General features: G+C 40.4%; 1 protein-coding gene across 6 annotated transcripts in view; it reads right to left on the bottom strand.

Moving 5' to 3' along the window:
• The window catches only part of GRIA2 (glutamate ionotropic receptor AMPA type subunit 2), a 145,611-nt gene that overhangs the window by 55,042 nt on the left and 69,037 nt on the right, over positions 1–21,532 (bottom strand). For all 6 annotated transcript variants that reach the window (XR_012717541.1, XM_075288166.1, XM_075288149.1 and 3 more), the window contains exons 4-6: positions 19,844–20,040; positions 19,334–19,387; positions 12,060–12,221 (exon numbers count right to left, since the gene is read on the bottom strand). Coding sequence is in view for 5 of the 6 variants with exons in the window: in XM_075288166.1 (XP_075144267.1) it covers positions 12,060–12,221; positions 19,334–19,387; positions 19,844–20,040 (413 nt within the window). In the remaining variant the exon portion in view is untranslated. The remainder of the gene's footprint in view (positions 1–12,059; positions 12,222–19,333; positions 19,388–19,843; positions 20,041–21,532) is intronic.

The raw sequence follows: 21,532 nt of genomic DNA, 5'->3' as shown, positions 1-21,532 counted from the left end.
GGAGTGGGAAATCACAGCTACAAGGGGATTCTCTGATCCATTGTAAAGTGTTGCAATCATTCATGATCATGGCACAGAGAGGGTTAATTGTCAATAACAGTTTTCCTGAGTCAGTGGTGTATTACAGACATCTCCATGACTGTGTGGGCATGGTGGCAGTGCACGCCCGATTACCTTGATGTACAGTATTAGTACATTAAGGTGCCTCAACTACATAAGAACCTTCAAAAGTCTACATAGGGATGCAGAAAGAAATTAGCGAGTGCCACAGGACGTATAACCGAAACTATGCAAATATACACCTATATGATAGCATATTATACATTGCCTATATGATAGCATATTATACATCTGCCATTGGCTGGCATAATAAAAAGAATTTTACAATATAAAATCTGATGGTGATCTGAAGCTTAACCCCTTAGTGACCAGCCTGTTTTAGACCTTAATGACCAAGCCGAATTTTGCAAATTTGCCCTGTGTGACTTTATCAGTGAATAATTCTGTAACAGTATAGCACATCCAAGCAATTCTGAGACTGTTTTTTCGTGACATGTTGTACTTTACTGAGAAGCTAAAATTAGACTGATATAACTTGCGTAAATTTATTTAAAAACTCGCAAATGCTGAAAATTTTGAAAATTTTTCAATGTTTTCCATTTTTAGCTGCGATATCTCACATATGCACAATAATACAGGGCAAAAAAGTTACTAGTTATATATTTCCAAATGTTCCTTTTGTGTTTCAAGCATATTTGAAATAATTTTAGCATATTTGAGTAACTTAGACAATTTACAAGTTTATCAAGTTTATAAGCAAATTTTGGAAATTTTGAGTTTGTCATTTTTTCCTGTACCAAGCTCTGTTTGCAGACAGGAATAGGTGGCATAATGACAGAACCTCCCATTAAATGACCCAATTTGTAAAACTAGACCCCTTCAGGTATTCTTTGAGGGGTATAGTGAGCATTTTGATCAAACAAATATTGTTTTGCAAGAATTATTACAAATGATGATAAAAATTACATTTTCATTTTCTTCAAATATATGTAATATTAAAGCCAGTTTTTTTGCACACAACACATCAAAAAGAAGAAACACACCCCAAAATATATCACCCCACTTCTCCCGTGTTAAAAAATGTCCATTTTGTGGCCTTAGTCCTATGTACGGACACACAGTAGGGCCCAAGAGGTCGGGAGGGCCAATTGGGTTTCAAAACACAAATTTTGCTTGCAGATATTTTAGGCCCATTGCACATTCAAACAAGATTTGAGTTACCAAAGCAATTGAAAACCCCCATAAATGACCCCATTTTATAAACTAGACCCCTTAGGGTATTCATTGAGGGGTATAGAGAGTACTTTGACCCCATAAGTTTTGAGAAAATTTGCGTCAAACAAAAAAAAAATCATATTTTTTACACAAGTGTCATTTTATAGGCAGTTTTTTTGCACATAACACATGAAAATGAAGAAAAACACCCCAAAATAAATGGCCCCATTTCTCCCGTGTTCAAAAATGTACACTTTGTGGCCTTAATCCCATGTACGGACGCATGGTAGGGCCCAAAAAGAAGGGAGCACCAACTGGATTTCAAGACACAATTTTTGCTTCTAAATGTTTCAGGCCCATTGCTCATTTAAACAAGATTTGAGTTACCAAAATAATTGAAAACCCCAATAAATGACCCCATTTTATAAACTAGACCCCTTGAGGTATTCATTGAGGGGTATAGTGAGTATTTTGACCCCATAGGTTTTAAAAGAATTTGCGTCAAACAAAAAATTCTCATATTTTTTACACAAAAGAGTAATTTTAAAGGCAGTTTTTTTGCACATAACACATGAAAATGAAGAAAAACACCCCAAAATAGATGGCCCCATTTCTCCCGTGTTCAAAAATGTATACTTTGTGGCCCTAATCCTATGTACGGACGCACGGTAGGGCCCAAAAAAAAGGGAGCACCAACTGGATTTCAAGACACAAAATTTTGCTTGCAGATATTTTAGGCCCATTGCACATTCAAACAAGATTTGAGTTACCAAAACAATTGAAACCCCCCATAAATGACCCCATTTTATAAACTAGACCCCTTAAGGTATTCATTGAGGGGTATAGTGAGCATTTTGACCCTATAGCCGTTTCACAGATTTTACTAACTTAGGGATGTGTAGGTTAAAAATTACTAAAATGTCCCTTTATCCCCAAAGTTTTCATTTTCATAAGGGGTTAAAGGAGAGAAAGCCCCCCACAGTTTGTTGCACAATTTCTCCTGAACACGGCAATACCCCATATGTGGCCATAATCTGCTGTATGGGGACATGGTGGGGGTCAGAATGGGAAGAGCGCTATTTGGCTTTTGGAGGGCAGATGTGGCTGGAATAGTTTTCTGGTGCCATGTTGTATTTGCTGAGCCCCTAAAGTACCAATACAATGGAAACCCCTCAAATGTGATCCCATTTTAAAAACTACACCCATCAAGGAATGTATCAAGGGGTATTATCATTTTGAGCCTAAAAATGCTTCCCAAAAATTAATGTACAAAATGAAAATTGAAATTTGTAAAGAAATCTGCCATCTCGGTGCCCAATACGTTGCACCCACTTTGTGTTGTCAGAGACCTGCACTCCTAAAACTATTAAGGGGCCATCCCGAGGGGCAGAAAATTATATATGTGGGTGTAAACTGCTGCTTGGGCGCACAGCAGGGCGCAGAAAGGAAGGAGCACTGCGCTTTTTAGCTATTGGGGTACAGAGTTAGAGGGACTTTCGGGGCGCCATGTTGGTTTTGTAGAGCCCTGGAGGTGCCAGTAAACTGGAATTCCCTAAGTAGTGACCCCATTTTGTAGGGGAAATTTTAGGGTCTCGGCAAATATGACATGGTGTCCAAACACCAACAATCTAAATCTGCACTCCAAAAGCACATATCGCTCCTTCACATCTGCGCCCTGCTGTGTACCCAAATGGCGGTGTATGCCCACATGTATGACACTGGTGTACCCCGGATAACGGACTTAATGCCATGTGTGGGTAGAATCGGCTGTTTGGGTACAGCCGGGCACAGAAGGGAAGGAGCGCTATTTTGGTTTTTGGAGCACAGTTTGGTTTTTGGACGTCACTTTTGCAAAGCCCCTGAATTGCCAATAAAGTGGAATCTGCAGACATGTCACCCCATTTTGGACACTAGCCCACTGATGGGATTTATCAAGTGGCGTAGCGAGCATTTTTAACCCTTGAGTGTTGCATTTATTTAGTTTCCAGAAATGAAATTGCGGCTGATAATGAGAAGTTAAAAATGAAGTTTTCCAGAGATTCGCCATTTCAGTGCCCGGTATGTTGTGCCTAACTTATGTCAGCAGAGATACACACTCCAAACACTGGTAAGCGGTAAGCTTTTAGAGCGTTCATCTCTGATACAAGTCGGGCACAATATATTACGTACTGAAATGACGGTTTCTTGGAAAAATGGTCATTTTTACCTTTCACAATCATCTGCGTATTCATTTATGGATAATAAGTTATAGCAACATTTGGGGGTTAAAAATGCTCTCTGTACCCCTGGATAAATCCTTCAGGGGTGTAGTTTCCAAAATAAGGTCACATATCAGGGGATTCCACTTTACTGGCGCTTCAGCTCTGCAAAAGTGTCATGGCATCCAAAAACCAAACCGTCTGTGCTCCAAAAACCCAATAACCCTTCTTCCCTTCTGTGTCCGGCTGTGCCCTAATATCAGTTTATACTCACATATGACATTACGTCCGTTATCCTGGGTACACCAGTGTCATACATGTGTCATAAACTGCAGTTTGGGCGCACAGCAGGGAGCAGAAGCGAAGGAGCGCTATGCGACTTTTAGAGTACAGATTCAGATGTTTGGTATCCAGACGCCATGCCATGTTTGTAGAGCCTATAACGTACCAGAAAACTTGATTCCTCAAAGGAGTGACCCCATTTTGAAAACTGCACCCCTCAAAGAATGTATCAGGGGGTGTAGTGAGTATTAGTATCCCGGACGTGACTACACAGCGGATGGCGAAGAGGGAATATATAAGCGGTGCGGAGTACATTGCAAACACCAAATTCCCTACTATGTCCCAGGAGCTCCTATGATTGGGGGAGTCACTCTGGGGGTCACTTTGGGGGTCATTTCTGGTGTCTGTTCCCTCCTAAGCTGTAAATATGGGGTGTCCCCTGATATACGCTTGCTTAGCTTATATATTCCCTTCCTGACGCAGCCAGTCGTGTTCTAATGATTTGGCGATTTTGCGGGATTTTGTCTTCACATTACTAGATGCTATATTTTCTTTATTTTTCTGGTGACGCGGCCATATAAGGGCTTGTTGTTTGCGGGATGAGATGCATTTTGTAATGACACCATTTTTGGGTGCCTACAACTTATTGAATACATTTTATTAACTCTTTTTTGCTGGATTTTTTAAAGAAAAATCAATTCTGGCATTGCATTCTAACTTTTAAATTTTTTGCCATGTAGCGTACAATATAAGCAACATGTGTCCTTTATTCTGCGGGTCGGTACGGTTACGGCGATACCTCATTTATATTATTTTTTTATGCGATACTAATTCTGTAGAATAAAAACACATTTAGGGACATAAATTAATGTTTTTTGTATCGCCATCTTCTGAGAGGCGTAACATTTTTATTTTTTGGTTGACAGTGTTGGTTGAGGGCTTATTTTTTGCGGGACAATGTGCGCTTTTTATTGGTACTGTTGTGGGGTGATTATGACTTTTTGATCACTTTTTATAGCATATTTTGTAAGGTGAGATGGCGAAAAATCACTACTTCCGGCGGGTTTTTTCCGTTTTTTTTTCCCGACGTTCACCGTGTACATTAAATATTGTTGCAGTTTTATTGTACAGATTGTTATGGACGCGACGATACCAAATATGTATTGTTTTTATTAATTTTTAGGTTTTTTTTTAATATAATTCATTTTCTATAGAAAAAAGGGATTTTGGGGCTTTATAACTTTATTCATTTTTATCAGACACTTTATTTATTTATTTTTTTACTTTTTTCTCTTACTTTTTCATGTGTCCCTTTAAAAGCATCACTAATTCTCTATTAGACGCTGCAGGACACAGCTGTCAGTGTCTTGCAGCGTCTGGAGGAAGTCAGACGCAGGGGCTGCCTGCGTCTGACTTCCTCTTCCCCGGGCAGGATCAACCAGGTATTGGGGGTCTCTTGGAGCTTGGGGTCACTGGCCAGACCCCAGGCTCCATGTTAGAGACATCGGCACCCCCCGATCTCGCCGCGGGGGGTGCCGATTCGGCCGGCACCGTCACGGAACCGCTTCAGTTCCGTGATCATGTTTGATCACGGAACTGAAGGGGTTAAAAACCACCGATCGGAGCCCCCTCCGATGGGGGGTTATGGAGCAAGGTCTTAGCTGTAAGATACACCTAAGACTTGCTCCAATTACGTCGGCACTGACAGGGAATCCTTCCCTGACTGCCCGACGTAGTTTTCCTATAGGGCAGTCAGGAAGGACCTGCAAGTGCCGACGTAGATTCCCTATGGGCCGGTCGTTAAGGGGTTAAAAACCAAATATACCAACATACACCCATCAAATGTATACCATAAGGGAATTTTTATGCCATACATTTGACTAATGGTAGAGTATAACTGATGTACACACTGGGAAGATCTCCTGGCATATATATTGAACACTGGTCACAAATATGATGTGAACATATCTTTAGGCCATTATTCCTAGCAGTACATAGCTTGGTTCAGCTCTATCATCAGCTAGCAGCTCCATTCCCTCCAGCTAGCAGCTTCTATATGTGGAAATAAGTGTGACAATTCCTATGGGCTCCATGAATGTATTGGTTTAAAACTACGCCATCTGGACCTATGCCTGGTGAAATCAGCCCGGACATCTGAACTCAAAGTCACATATTCAGAGACTTGCTATCTAATGTTAGAATCACATTGAGAATGTATCAATATCTGATTTAATTGGTTAATGTGGTATAATAGTAGAATCGGTGCCAGAGGGCAGGTGTCTTGAAATGTTTAATATCAGTCTGCCGTATAAATTTCCAACTATAATGGGATGAAAGCTACAGTGCTGTAACAGACTGGCTAAATATACTAGGATTAGCAGCAAAGTTTACAACAGCAAATGTAATTTACGTAAACATTCCATTCACATTGTACTGTTCACAAAAATATTACGAGAACGTTAGATTGTCAATTTTGTTTAGAGATAATAAAACAAATTAGGTCATTAAACTGTAATGTAAGTATAACCTCGACAGCATACAGTTTACATCGCCATTAGCGAATCCTTTGGAAACTGACAGGGATGAGTATTGCATTCAGGAACAAAGTAATTAAGCCATGTCAATGATGTTATTAGGGGTCTTTCCATAATGTCAATGTAAACTCTATAGTGAGAGGGAGGAAATGGAGGTCAGCCCATTGATATAGCATATGACCTTTCCTTGTTTGTAAAAAAAAAATAAAAATAAAAATTTTAATACAGTGGATATATTAGTTTACTCATAGGATATAGATTTGGATAAACAGCAAACAGAAAATGCTGTATAGTCATGGATTGTAAGAAGGATCTTCATTTCCTGTTTTTTTTTATTAGCTACTTATTTTTTTCCCTGACATGGGGCAATTGGCATCAGCCTCATAGAGTTTTGCCTTCCATGTGTTAGGAGTTGGACTGCAGCCTCCACAATAATGTGCAGAGGAGGATGCTGGCCCACTCTTTGTGTCTGCTCCCAGCCCTCTACTTCCGGGTCTCAGGGTGTGGGGGTTCCCGGTTCCCTCCTGAGCTGGACCCAATACTTCCGGGGCTGGAGGTCAGGTGCACACCTAGGCCTATTTAAGATGGGCTATGGCTCACCGCTGGCTATTCAGTTGCCCTGGAAGATAGCTATCCTGTTGCCTGTGTTCTGTTTGTCTCCATTCCTGCTCTGCTTTCTGACCTTGCATCTGCCTCCTGATTTTGTACTGTGCCTTCTTCTGTTGATGACCCCAGCTTGCCTTTAGACTTCTGCTCCTTGAACCTAACCTCTGTACCACTCTGCCCTCCTGTTACCGACACTCGGTCTGCTTGACTACTCTTCTGGATTATCCTCTGTACTGCATTGACCTCGCGTTCTTGAACCGGATTGGAAAACTATGCCTAGGTGCTCTACTACTATCTACTGTCTACTGCCAACCGCTACATTCTGGCTCTTTGGACACTATCTACTCTGGGGACTTGCTGGTAAGTGATTCCATTTTCTGTTTTTCCTGAGATTTGTGGTGCGCTGTGCGTCCAGCTTTCACTGACTCGTGCCGCCCTGACCGACAGTAGCCTCCAAGTCCATCCCACCATCAAGGGCTCTGGTGAACATCTCTGAAAGGTTGGTGTGGACCTGGGTTTGCTGGATGCTCAGCACTGCATTACCCATTTTGATCAGTGTGTCTGGTACTGGTACTCACTAATTGCTCTGTGCTGCATCTGAAGTCTTAACACCCTGGATCAACACTGTAAGGTTACAGGTTGGACTTGATGGACTTGTATCTTCATTCAACCTCATCTACTATGTTACTAGGTATCTCTGCAACTAAAAAATCTCAACTGCAAAAATATAAAACTATTTATCCTATACAATGAGCACCACATCAGGGAAATAAATCAAATAACTGTTTTGTTAATGCTCTGCCTTCACAACAGCACTGATTCTTCTAGATATACTTGCAGACAGTTTTTTGAGAATTTGGCAGGGAGGTTGTTCTAAACATCTTGGGGAACTAAGAGCCTGCCTTTTGTGGATCCAGGTTGGCTCAAACCAGTCAAAATAAAATTGTTGACATTGGCTACTCTGATAATATTTTGCTTGCCAAACCAGCATTTTCAAGAACACTAATGCAATAGAAACATAATTGATATATTTATTAAATTCACTATTAATATTATTCATTATTAGCTGGGAATTAAATCTAAATATTATCAGAAAATAAATAATTTTTCCTATGCATAGATTATAGGTTGGAAATACAAAAAAAAAAAAAAAGTCAAAACTGAATTTGTTATTACTTTTGTGTATTGTGATAAGTTATTTCAGGAGGATTTCCAGTCCAAATGTAAAATCAGCAATATATCAGTGAATCAGTAAATCTTCTCCATAATCTTGCGGACACTGTCAATATGCTTGAGAGATCAGGGGCAGCGGCAGAGCTGTAATACACAGACCTGCTGCTGTCACATCTGCAGGGATAGAAGAAAACTCAGATTCCAGCAGTTAACCCTTTCAGTACTACCATCATTGCCCTTGTAATAGTAATTACCGACCCTAGCACCTTGGAAACAAGCCAAGACCTGACAAAGGTCCCTGGGCTGCCACATGTGTTCGCCTACTAGGGCATAGTTGTAGTGAAGCCTAATAAGCTCCTGGCATATTTGTATGCACAATAACAGTATGCCGGCGTGCAGAAGTATGTCAGCAGATTGTCGATAAAAAAAAATTACAGTGCAAATTAAGATTTGGATAAAGAAAAAAATGCCCATTTTATCTTATTTCAGAAAATACATATAAAATAAAAAATACTCATATTTGGTATACCCATGTGTGTTACAACTTTAAATATATTTACTTTCTTTTACCCCTATATTATATGAATACAAATTGAACTCTTCATACATAGCTCCCAAAAAGTAAAAACTTATAGGTTGAATGTCATGATAAATTATGGCAAGTGAGAAATGCTTTGCTGTTACAAAGCACATGCATCACTGATACACTAATATTTCTGTATGTAAATCATTATATTCTTTCAGTTTCCTAAGTTACAATAACTTAAACAATACTACAAGGCTGTGCCATTTTATAGTTCTCTGTTCAGCATTGCATACTGAGGTCAGCAAATAAAAGCAATTGTAAGCAATTACATAATGACAACTCTAAGATAATAAATGTCTGTATTAGAAGTTTTTTTCTATTATAGTATTTATGACTATCGTTACGGTTCTTGGAAAACTAGGACGTGTAGAATGTCCTATGGATAGTTTGGTGTATAATGCTTCAAGGCAGCAAAACAGTCAACATGAATATGATAATAAATATCTGATGTATTTCCACACCAAGAGACATAAACACAAAGGCTCGTCTTACAAAGAAGAAACTTAATACAATGTGACGGACATGAGCTGACATGAGAGCATAACATTGGGTATCAGCTGGTAATGTTCTTCCTATAAAAATGTACATTTATATTTATACAGTGAAAATTACCATTAATACAGTTGTATTATACCTTGAAATAAGGACAAGGATACATATGGTATAAAATAAGATTCTCTAGTCACAAAATCCAGTTGGAATTTGTATTAACATAATCACAGAACGTTCTGCTTCAGGGATCTCCAGTTAAAAGCAGCAATATGTTGAGGAACCCGATGATAGCATCACCACTGGATAAATTCTATTCCAGATAAATGCTATTCCAGATAAATACTAGTCCAGGTAAATTCTAGCCATGATAATTCTAATCCAGATAAATTCTAGTCCAGGTAAATACTATTCCAAACAAATTCTAGTCCAGATAAATTCTATTCCAGATAAATTCTATTCCAGATACATTCTATTCCAGATACATTCTATTCCAGATACATTCTATTCCAGATACATTCTAGTCCAGATAAATTCTAGTCCAGATAAATTCTAGTCTGGATACATTCTATTCCAGATAAATTATATTCCAGATACACTCTATTCCAGATAATTTCTTATCCAGATACATTCTAGTCCAGATAAATTATATTCCAGATAGATTATATTCCAGATAAATTCTATTCCAGATAGATTCTATTCCAGATAAATTATATCCCAGATAGATTCTATTCCAAATAAATTCTATTCCAGATACACTCTATTCCAGATAAATCTAGTCCAGATACACTCTATTCCAGATAAGTTATATCCAGAAATATTCTATTCCAGAAAATTCCAATCCAGAAAATTCCATTCTCACATGTTATTCCCTAACTGAACTGTAGAGAAGCCTAGAGTTGGTAGAAATGGGAGCTGCATATAGAGATCTGTTCCGCCTCCTCCATGTCTACCCAGTGGGAGATGGGGGAAATGTTTTTTACTGAATTACAGACTTTCAAGGCATTGTTATGTTAATATGTTATGATACTGTGTTGGGTTGAGTACTTCATATGAAATTGCACAAGTTAACCAAACTAGAGAACAGTTAAATGAGGATTAATCTATACTCACAGCTATTACTTCAGTCTCAGTGCAAAGTATAGAAATATGGTAATTTTGTCACAATCATAGGGATCCATAACAAACTTATCACACTGTATTATGAGTATAGCAATGTGAAAACCATAAAAATAAATCCGAAAAGTAACCATTTTTTCTTTATCACCATACAAAATTATTCAATAAACGATATGTACAGATATAGGAAGTGTTTATTTCAAGAGCATTCACACTTGTGCGCCTGTATGCCCTGTGTTAGTCTGCCGGGTTCCCGTCCTAAGCCCCAGCGAAACTGTATAAGGGACAGCTTCCAGGTGGTCAGTTTTAAATCCCATTCATTTGAATAGTTTTTAAAAGCAAACCATTGGTGTCCATATGCAGCCTCTACGCGAGGAAACCAATTTTTTTGGGCTGCATGCAAAGTTCTGCATGTCCAACTTAGTTTCCCCATGGAGAGGCTACAGGTGGACAACAGCAATTTGCTTTTAAAACCCATTCAAACGAAGCCCCCTCACACTAACTGACACTAATATTATGCAACAGCATGATATCTTGTCACACAACAAAATGAATCTACGTTTCACTTGTATCTTCTTTGGGAAGCCTCCATTGAAACCACCACCAAATGCTAGAATTTCTATTTCCAGAAATTCCATTAATAGAAATGTTCCTACCAGATCATGAATGATAGATACCTAACAATCAGACATAACAGTCAGCATAGCAGAAGTCACTGTTTAAGTAAGTCTAGTCAGTCACTGGTGTCATTGGAAGCCTCACCCACTATAAACCACTTCAAGCATGAACAGTGTTGACACTCCAATGACAGTGAGTAAAAGCAACAAGATATCCCTGCTATTCTGAGCATCAGCTGATGCACCCCAAATGGGCACAGCCAGAAAACATTGTCCATGGGTGTCTCATTACAGATTTGCATTGGAGCCCTGGAGCTTCAAGTTACACCTCTGGTTATGGCATAAGAAAAGATGCTGCAGAATTGTTTTCTACAAATCTCAGAACTGACATTATTCAAAAAAAAAGTGAAATACGAATAATATTTATGTTATAAATAGATTGATATTATATAGTTATATTATACATGCATTTCTTTCTACATACTTTCAGAAGAAACAGAAGGCAACAATAAAATATTAATTTCTACCACGTACTGCATACCTCCCAAATTTCAAAAGGTAGAAAGAGGGACAGAATGTGTGACGCGCTATGCAAATTTAACTCCACCAACTTTTAAATTGACTCCGCTCATTCTCATCCATTTTTCTATCTGCCCCCACACAGTATAATCCTACTACAGTTACCTTCACAGTGTATGCTCCGACTTTATTGCTACTCTCCAATTGCCCCATAGCATGAAGAAACTAGAGGGAGACATTAAACCAGGGCAGCTGGAGGGGGACATTAAACTGGGGGCAACTAGAGGCAGACATGTTCCCCTTCAGCTACCCCCACAGTTTAATGTCCTCCTCCAGTTGCCCCCAATTTAATGTTACCCTTCCAAATTACCTCCAGTTTAATGTCCTCCTCCTGCTTCCCTCAGTTTAAAGTCACTCTCCCCATTTAATCTGCCTCCCCCAGTTTAATGTTCCTCTACATCTCCCCCCAGCTTAATGCGTTTTATGTACTTAGATGAGTTGATACCAGGACTCACCTCCCACCGACCAGGACAGCAGGACAGGACCCGGAATCCGGACTGTCCCACTGAATCCAGGATAGTTGGGAGGTATGTGGACATGACTTAGGAATAGTGACCATAGTAATAACCAAATATTTATATTGAAGAATTTTCTATGTTACCTTAATAGTTGAAGTGTGTGCTCCAGGATATTCCTTTTCCTCTAGTGTTGACCAACGCTGTATGAATTTGGAAACAGCAGGGTCATCATAGTCAACAATCTGAAATCCTGATACATTGGCTCCTCCAAACTGTATTTTTGATAAATCTCCATCTGTAAAGCCCTATGCAAAGAAAATTCATCAATTAGATTCATATTATGATAAAAGTTCTGCAGACATGTTATTTTAATAAACGAAGAAACCTTCAAGGCATAGAAAGTAATATACCATATTGAGTTCCTCCAGATAATATTGTGGTTCTCAGAGAATGGAAATGGCAAAGAAAGGTAATAAGTACAAAATGTTCATTCATCAACTAAATGAATGTACAGTCAGCAAAGTCAATTGGTCAAAAAAATTGATATTACAACATTAACAGTAGTTAATGTATTGACAAGCGTGTTCCTCTATTGTTAATAGATGCATTGGCTTATCTTCCTTGTTCTTTTCCATGTTAATAAATGCTTCATTTCACTATTCGTATAGCAATGGCTTGCTTGAAATAATAAACATTATTATTATTGTTTATTTACATAGCACCATTAACTCCATGGTTCTTTACATTTGGGGGTTTACATATAGTACACAAAGTATACAAACAAATATAATACTAACAATGTCCGACAGTAGGATAGAGGGCCCTGCCCACAAGGGCTTACAATCTATGAGGGAAGAGGGATAGTGACAGAATGTGAGAGGGGGAGACTGTACAGATGGTGGTGTGGTGATAGTAGTGTTATTGGAGGTTGTAGGCCTTCCTGAATAGGTGAGTCTTCAGGGCCTTCTTGAATCCTGTGATTGTGGGGGTCAGTCTTATGTGTCTTGGTAAGGAGTTTCAGAGTATGGGGGATGCACAGGAGAAATATATGTCAGCGTTAGTATTTTGAACTCTATTCACAGGGCAATGGGTATCCAGTAGAGATGAGCGAACACTAAAATGTTCGAGGTTCGAAATTCGATTCGAACAGCCGCTCACTGTTCGAGTGTTCGAACGGGTTTCAAACCCCATTATAGTCTATGGGGAACATATACTCGTTAAGGGGGAAACCCAAATCCGTGTCTGGAGGGTTACCAAGTCCACTATGACACCCCAGGAAATGATACCAACACCCTGGAATGACACTGGGACAGCAGGGGAAGCATGTCTGGGGGCATAAAAGTCACTTTATTTCATGGAAATCCCTGTCAGCTTGCGATTTTCGCAAGCTAACTTTTCCCCATAGAAATGCATTGGCCAGCGCTGATTGGCCAGAGTACGGAATTCGACCAATCAGCGCTGGCTCTGCTGGAGGAGGCGGAGTCTAAGATCGCTCCACACCAGTCTCCATTCAGGTCCGACCTTAGACTCCGCCTCCTCCGGCAGAGCCAGCGCTGATTGGCCGAATGCTGGCCAATGCATTCCTATGCGAATGCAGAGACTTAGCAGTGCTGAGCCAGTTCTGCTCAACTACACATCTGATGCACACTCGGCTCTGCTACATCTGATGCACTCTCGACTCTGCTACATCAGATGATGTACATCTGATGTAGCAGAGCCGAGGGTGCACTAGAACCCCTGTGCAAACTCAGCTCACGCTAATAGAATGCATTGGCCAGCACACACATTCAGCTCTACTTCATCGGGCTAATAGAATGCATTGGCCAGCGCTGATTGGCCAGAGTACGGAATTCGACCAATCAGCACTGGCTCTGCTGGAGGAGACGGAGTCTAAGATCGCTCCACACCAGTCTCCATTCAGGTCCGACCTTAGACTCCGCCTCCTCCGGCAGAGCCAGCGCTGATTGGCCGAATGCTGGCCAATGCATTCCTATGCGAATGCAGAGACTTAGCAGTGCTGAGCCAGTTCTGCTCAACTACACATCTGATGCACACTCGGCTCTGCTACATCTGATGCACTCTCGGCTCTGCTACATCAGATGATGTACATCTGATGTAGCAGAGCCGAGGGTGCACTAGAACCCCTGTGCAAACTCAGCTCACGCTAATAGAATGCATTGGCCAGCACACACATTCAGCTCTACTTCATTGGGCTAATAGAATGCATTGGCCAGCGCTGATTGGCCAGAGTACGGAATTCGACCAATCAGCGCTGGCTCTGCTGGAGGAGACGGAGTCTAAGATCGCTCCACACCAGTCTCCATTCAGGTCTGACCTTAGACTCCGCCTCCTCCGGCAGAGCCAGCGCTGATTGGCCGAAGGCTGGCCAATGCATTCCTATGCGAATGCAGAGACTTAGCAGTGCTGAGCCAGTTCTGCTCAACTACACATCTGATGCACACTCGGCTCTGCTACATCTGATGCACTCTCGGCTCTGCTACATCAGATGATGTACATCTGATGTAGCAGAGCCGAGGGTGCACTAGAACCCCTGTGCAAACTCAGCTCACGCTAATAGAATGCATTGGCCAGCACACACATTCAGCTCTACTTCATCGGGCTAATAGAATGCATTGGCCAGCGCTGATTGGCCAGAGTACGGAATTCGACCAATCAGCGCTGGCTCTGCTGGAGGAGACGGAGTCTAAGATCGCTCCACACCAGTCTCCATTCAGGTCCGACCTTAGACTCCGCCTCCTCCGGCAGAGCCAGCGCTGATTGGCCGAAGGCTGGCCAATGCATTCCTATGCGAATGCAGAGACTTAGCAGTGCTGAGTCAGTTCTGCTCAACTACACATCTGATGCACACTCGGCTCTGCTACATCTGATGCACTCTCGGCTCTGCTACATCAGATGTACATCATCTGATGTAGCAGAGCCAAGTGTGCATCAGATGTAGCAGAGCCGAGTGTGCAACAGATGTGTAGTTGAGTAGAACTGGCTCAGCACTGCTAAGTCTCTGCATTCGCATAGGAATGCATTGGCCAGCCTTAGGCCAATCAGCGCTGGCTCTGCCGGAGGAGGCGGAGTCTAAGGTCGGATCTGAAGGGAGACTGGTGTGGAGCGATCTTAGACTCCGCCTCCTCCAGTAGAGCCAGCGCTGATTGGTCGAGTTCCGTACTCTGGCCAATCAGCGCTGTCCAATGCATTCCTATTGGAAAAAGTTTATGTCACAAAAATCACAATTACACACCTGATAGAGCCCCAAAAAGTTATTTTTAATAACATTCCTACCTAAATAAAGGTTATCCCTAGCTATCCCTGCCTGTACAGCTATCCCTGTCTCTTAGTCACAAAGTTCACATTCTCATATGACCCGGATTTGAAATCCACTATTCGTCTAAAATGGAGGTCACCTGATTTCGTCAGCCAATGACTTTTTCCGATTTTTTTTTTATGCCTCCGGTGTCGTAGTTCCTGTCCCACCTCCCCTGCGCTGTTATTGGTGCAAAAAAAGCGCCAGGGAAGGTGGGAGGGGAATCAAATTTTTTTGGAGTTTGCCACGTGATGTTCGATTCGAATCGAACACATCGAACAGCCTGATATCCGATCGAACATGTGTTCGATAGAACACTGTTCGCTCATCTCTAGTCTACATCAATCATTCTTTGTAAAGTTGGTATAAAATACTATAAAGTGTAACATATAGCAAGTATTACAGAACTACCCAAACTTACTTTAGTTAATATTGGAATTCAATGAGGCAAATGCTGTTTCTAATAGCATAATAGCATATGTGGTTAAATATTGGTCATTTACATAATTTCTGCATGATAAATTAAATGACAAGGTCCTTTGACAGTCATAGGTCATGGGCAATATTAAATTGGTTTTAACTTGATTTGTCTCAAATGATAATGATAATGACCATGCATAACTGTGTAGGTGGCAGGTGTTGTATGTGACATATGTTCTGCTTGCATCTAAAACTGAATAGAAAATATGCAAATGACCCTCATTATTGGCTAGATTACAATGTTAGAACATCTCTTGAGCCATTAACTTCCTAATCAAAACCAGCTAAATAGCTAAATTGCTAGCAGCAGAATATAAGGATCAGGCTATCAAAATATGCATAAAATAACACAGTGAAACATTACATGAAATATACTGAATGCCGAACCATGGAATTGAAATTATTATTATTATTATTATTATTATTATTATTATTATTATTATCTAGCTTTAATAGTATGATAAATATACTAGTTTGTATAATTTCAATATATTGGTTTTGGAAGGAGGATCAGAATAGTGAATAGGGGTCTTATTATGTACCTGCAATGCTTTACTTTTAATCACAAGACTGTATGCTAAAATATATAATAAACTATAGATTAGTTTAAAAGAGTAATGATATGTATATTATGGATCTCATGGATGAATACCTGCATCTTATGAATATATACCTAATCCATACAGGTCTCAGGTTTGACAGGTGACAGGAATAAGGGGCCCTTTCCCCCTGCATGTCCGACTTTGTGTCCAGCCCAAAAAAAAACAGATTCCCCTGCAGAGAGACTGCATGCGAACACCGGCGATTTGCTTTTAAAACCCGTTCAAATGAAAAATGACTGCCGGGAAGCCATCTCCTATGCAGTTTTTCTGGGAAATAGGACAGAGACCCGGCGGACGGACACGGGCGCAAGTGTGAATGCCTAACACAGATGCTTAAATATGGGAGCAATGTGCCCACATGTAGCAGCTAGGGTTGAGCTGAACTTGAAATTTCAGGATCGTTTTTAAAAACCAATTTCTGATCATTTTCCATTCGAACCCGATCCCGATCCCAATTCCGATCCCAATGCAATGGGATTTTTTAAATAATCGGAGAGCGGATTTTAAAAACGATCCTTTTCACTACACAGCATGTAGTCCAAAAATTGATTCAATTTTGGGACCCCATGCTGTGTAGTGATTAACACCCCCCCACCCGATGTCCACTTACCTGCACAGCTGCAGCTCCCAGTTCTTCTTGATCCAGTCCTCTGTCCTTCACATGTCTACAGAGTGCCCTGCGCCCCCCCCCTGCCTCCCTAGACTAGTATTGTAGAGATGCAGGGAGTAGGCGGGGCTTGGTGCAGCTGGAGAGTGTGGGCGGGGAGACGTGAGTGCATCACTCACGTCTCCCCTCCCAGTACCTGCCCACACTCTCCTAAGCCCCGCCTTCTCTATAATACTAGTCTAGGGAGGCAGAGGCAGGGGTGGGGCACAGGGCACTCTGAAGCCACATGAAGGACAGAGGACCGGACCAGCAGAGGGCAGCCACAGCACTTCTGAGCAGGTAAGTTGAATGAAGTTCACGAGTAGATAGACGTTACTGTACACTGACTTGTCTAGTAGATAGACAAGTCAATGTACAGTAGTATCTATCTACTCATGAACTTGCCTCATCGTCCTCACAGCAGCGCAGCACACAGTGATTTACCGCAGCCTGCCACTCTTCTGCTTCGTCCCTGTTTTACCGTATATTTAGCTGAGTATACGGTAAAACAGGGACGAATTTAGAAAAAAAAACAAAAAGATACACTAAAATATAACTTTTAATTGTTCAATTTTAAAAGTGAAAATAAATAAAGCTAATATAAACCTAAAATTGCTCAATGTCGTGACTCAGATTTCTTTAAGTGTGTAAATGGTGTGAAGGAGACCTATAGAACCAGACCCTAAAGTTGCAAAAGCATCTGTTCTTTAAGAAGCTAATACCCTGATAAACTAAAGGTCTAGCTGTATGTTGATGGCTGAGTAAATAGTATTAACTGACTTATCTTTCTGCTAGTAAGTGAGGACTGCCTGGATTAAACAGGAAAGGTGCTAAAAGCTAACTGATTTCAGGGAGGGGGTGTGTAACCTATTGAGGTATATATTCACAAAGGACCAACTTCCCAGTACATTGAGGGAAAGTCAGACCCATTAGAACCCCATCACCCCATGTAAGAGCATATTAGTACTGCTCATAGCATGCATTCTTTTTCTTGATTAGTTTCCCCCCAGTAGTGATATCATTTCACTTCACACATACAAGCTAGATCTTTTTTCTTATTCCTGCAGGTATTTTTTTGCAGGTATTAGCTATTATCTAATCTCCACTCATTCACACCACATTAACAGCCACACAACTTCCTGACGCGTTTCTGCTGCGTGTTGCAGCTCATCAGAGGCAGATAACACATGATAATATGACTCAAAAGGCAGAGCATTGGTGCACTGTAACGAGCGTCATAGTAGTTAGCCCGGTCAGCCGTACTATATGGCCGCAGCAAGCGCTCGGCGGGGGCGAATATTTAAACCCTAAACCTAGCCCCCTCACTTACGTCACATAAGGGGAGTGGCCAAAACCAGAAGAAGAAGAAGAGGCTGAAGCTGATGCTGCTGAAGAAGAGGAGGTGGCATTGGAGAGAGTTCTCTCGCAGCATTGGGGACACCCCCAGTGCTGTCTGAGCGGTGGGGCCCGCCCCCAGTGCCGCGAGAGAGCTAATTTACATTCCGACAAGAATCGGGATTGTAGGCAAACCGCGGCACAGAGAAGACAACGAAAGGTAGGAGAAGAATAGCCTTTCTTAAGGCTATTCCGATGTGGTACTTAGAAAAAATGTCGTCTGAATTATAGGATCCCTTTAAGTCCCTTTAAGTACAATCTAATGAAATACACTTATTATGTAGCAGAGACCTGTCTTGTCTTCAGTAATAATCACATCATAATATATTTAATATTGAAATATTCAAAAAATCTGATATTTCTGAATGTCAAGACAAAAATCAACATCAACCTTATATTTTTTGCAATATCATCACTGAAAGGTACAAATTCCCAAAATTGGAAATAAATATAATAAAACTTCACCTTTATTGATGTATGATTAAAAAAACTATTAAAAAAAACCTTATGTCTTTACTGTTGGTACATGAGGGTGTATACGATATTAATACACCTGGGTGAGGGACTGGATGCTGTATATACAATATCCCTTATCTCTTAGACTCTCACTCCCTTCATAATTATAAATGACATACCTTGGTGCAAACAGTGAACGGAGCTGTTCAACCTAGTGGATAGAAAAGGCAGCCACCTTCCCCCCTTCCCCCCTTCCCTGAGGCTACTGGCCTATTGCCACACCAACAGGGAGTAAGGTTCAGGTTAGTTCTGCCCTGGGTAAACAAAGCTCCGCTCCCAGCTCCAGGTATGTATAACTCCTAACCAAGCCCTACGTGTTTCATCTCTGACCGAGAATCTTCAGGGGCACAATTTCAGGGTAATTCCCTATTACCAGCAGTATTAACTGCTTAAACCAATAGTAAGACGGTAAGTATAGTTATATTTTTTGCACAAGTGGAATAAATATGAAGGGGCACTTACCAGATTTGCTATGATATAATGGTATCCTTTAACATGTTTACCAATTGTGATTACCTAGGACCAAGATACAAAATAATACAAGTCAACCTTCAATTAGTTATTATATGCAATCGTATTCCCTAATTAAATTATCATTAAATTAATGTAAAAGTACACGATGATAAAAACATGAAAGACTATATCTGAGAAAGACTCCTGTGTGGGCCGATACATAGAGTGTCCTGGCTCTGATACCCAATGAACAGATTGGTATACTGCCGTGCAACTTGGGGAACTGTTTTCCTGGAGTGTATATAATATATATATATATATATATATATATATATATATATATATATATATTTTCTATCTTTAGTGCTATTTGTGTAGACCTACTAGTATAGACTGACTACCGCGTACAAAATAACAATACATCACTGTAACAGTATCAGAAGCATTTATATTGTAGGGTGCTAACTACAATAATGTGCATCATTCCCAGGATATACATATATACAATTAGTGACACACCTGATCCACAATGTCGTTTACTTTGTCCCTCTCACAGTCAAGAATCACCCGCCTTTCCTTTTTGATTTCCAGATCCTGGAAGAGGGATCGGTACGTTTCGTCTTTCCTGTCATTATTAATGTTGCCTACATTGATTGCTGTCACTTGCCATTTCTTCTCAGCTGCAGAATCCAGCACAGCTTGCAGTGTTGATAAACCTTTACATAAGAAATATTGGACAAAAATACAGTCAAGATCAACAGTAACCCGAGGTGTAAAGAGATCTGTCTATATTAGAAGTGCTATGACCATTTATTTTACTTTCTCACAAGATTAGCCATACAGCTTGCCATAGAACTTGAAGCAATGTAGGCAAAAACTGAAACCGTATAATTTTTTCATTAAATAAGGAATATTCTTTTGCTTTTCCTCAAGGTATTCCTTATTAGCATGAACACCAGTATATAGGATCTTAGAATTCTTTCCTAGTATTAGATATTGATTGGATGTGTTGACCACTTTGTCAAACATCTTTGGATAACATCAGTTTTCTAGCTGTAACAGTGACAGGTCTTGTTGTTATGTATTACAGGGAACCTCTGACCAAATTTCAAAGAATCACATAAATCCAAAGAAATCTGTTTATGAGGCATGAGTAAGTATTGCTGTAGCTCCCTACATCTCCTGAGATGTACTAAGTAAGTCAAAGGCTATTGTAGAGTAAAATATCTAAAACCGCAGCATAATAGAGCCGCATTAAAGGGATCCTATCATTTAAACTTCATTTTTTCTGCCTATCACGTAGGAATAGTGTTAAGAAATGCTATTCTTCTCCTACCTTTTGATGTCTTCTCTATGCCGCCATTCGGTTAAAATCTCGTTTTTCACCGGTATGCAAATGAGTTCTCCCGCAGCACTGGGGGAATCCCCAATGTTACAAGAGAACTCTCCAGCACCGCCTCCATCTTCTTCAGGAATGAAGTCTTCATGCATCTTCTTCTAGGGGTTGGCTTCAAACTTCTAGGCCTCGGGCCTAGGGCAAAGCCAACTGCGCATGACCGCTGGCCACAAGAAAATGGCCGCTTACAATACTGTACTACTTGTGCAAAAAATAGGATTTTAACCGAACGGTGGCCCGGAGAAGACATCTAAAGGTAGGAGAAGTATAGTCTTTATTAAAGCTATTCCTATGTGATAGGCAGAAAAAAAAAATTAATTTAAATGATAGGATCCCTTTAAAAACATTTTTTTCTATTAGAGCAATTTCTGTGAATTTTGATTTACAATTTATAATTTCTGTTGCTTAAATAACTGACAAGTTGCTTTGAAGCACTGAAAGTCACTGTTCACACTTGGACAAGGAAGTATAATGCCATTTTCGTGGTTTAATTTTTAAATTACGACCTCAGTGCTGCAAGACAACAACACTAACACCATTGAGCCAGTGTGAAACTCACAAGATATGCGCCTAGAAAAAAAAGAAGACTCCTTTTGTACTGAATGACAAAGAGTCAAGTTTAAGATGATTTTTGATGCATTAAGTAAAAAATGAAAACCTCAATACATTTTTGCTGCATTTTATCAGCAGCGTTCGTTAGCTGTCTTTCGCTAGATAGCGCCTTAGCGCCTACCTCGACTTTTACCATTGCTTTCAATGGCTTTAGTTGGGATTTATGACAGGGCAGCAAGTTCTCTCACCCAGTGTACATG

The sequence above is a fragment of the Leptodactylus fuscus genome, chromosome 1 (genome assembly GCF_031893055.1).
Source record: "Leptodactylus fuscus isolate aLepFus1 chromosome 1, aLepFus1.hap2, whole genome shotgun sequence".
Lineage (NCBI taxonomy): Eukaryota > Metazoa > Chordata > Amphibia > Anura > Leptodactylidae > Leptodactylus > Leptodactylus fuscus.
The sequence above is the reverse complement of the archived record's forward strand: the minus strand, read 5'-3'. Positions and strand labels throughout refer to the sequence as shown.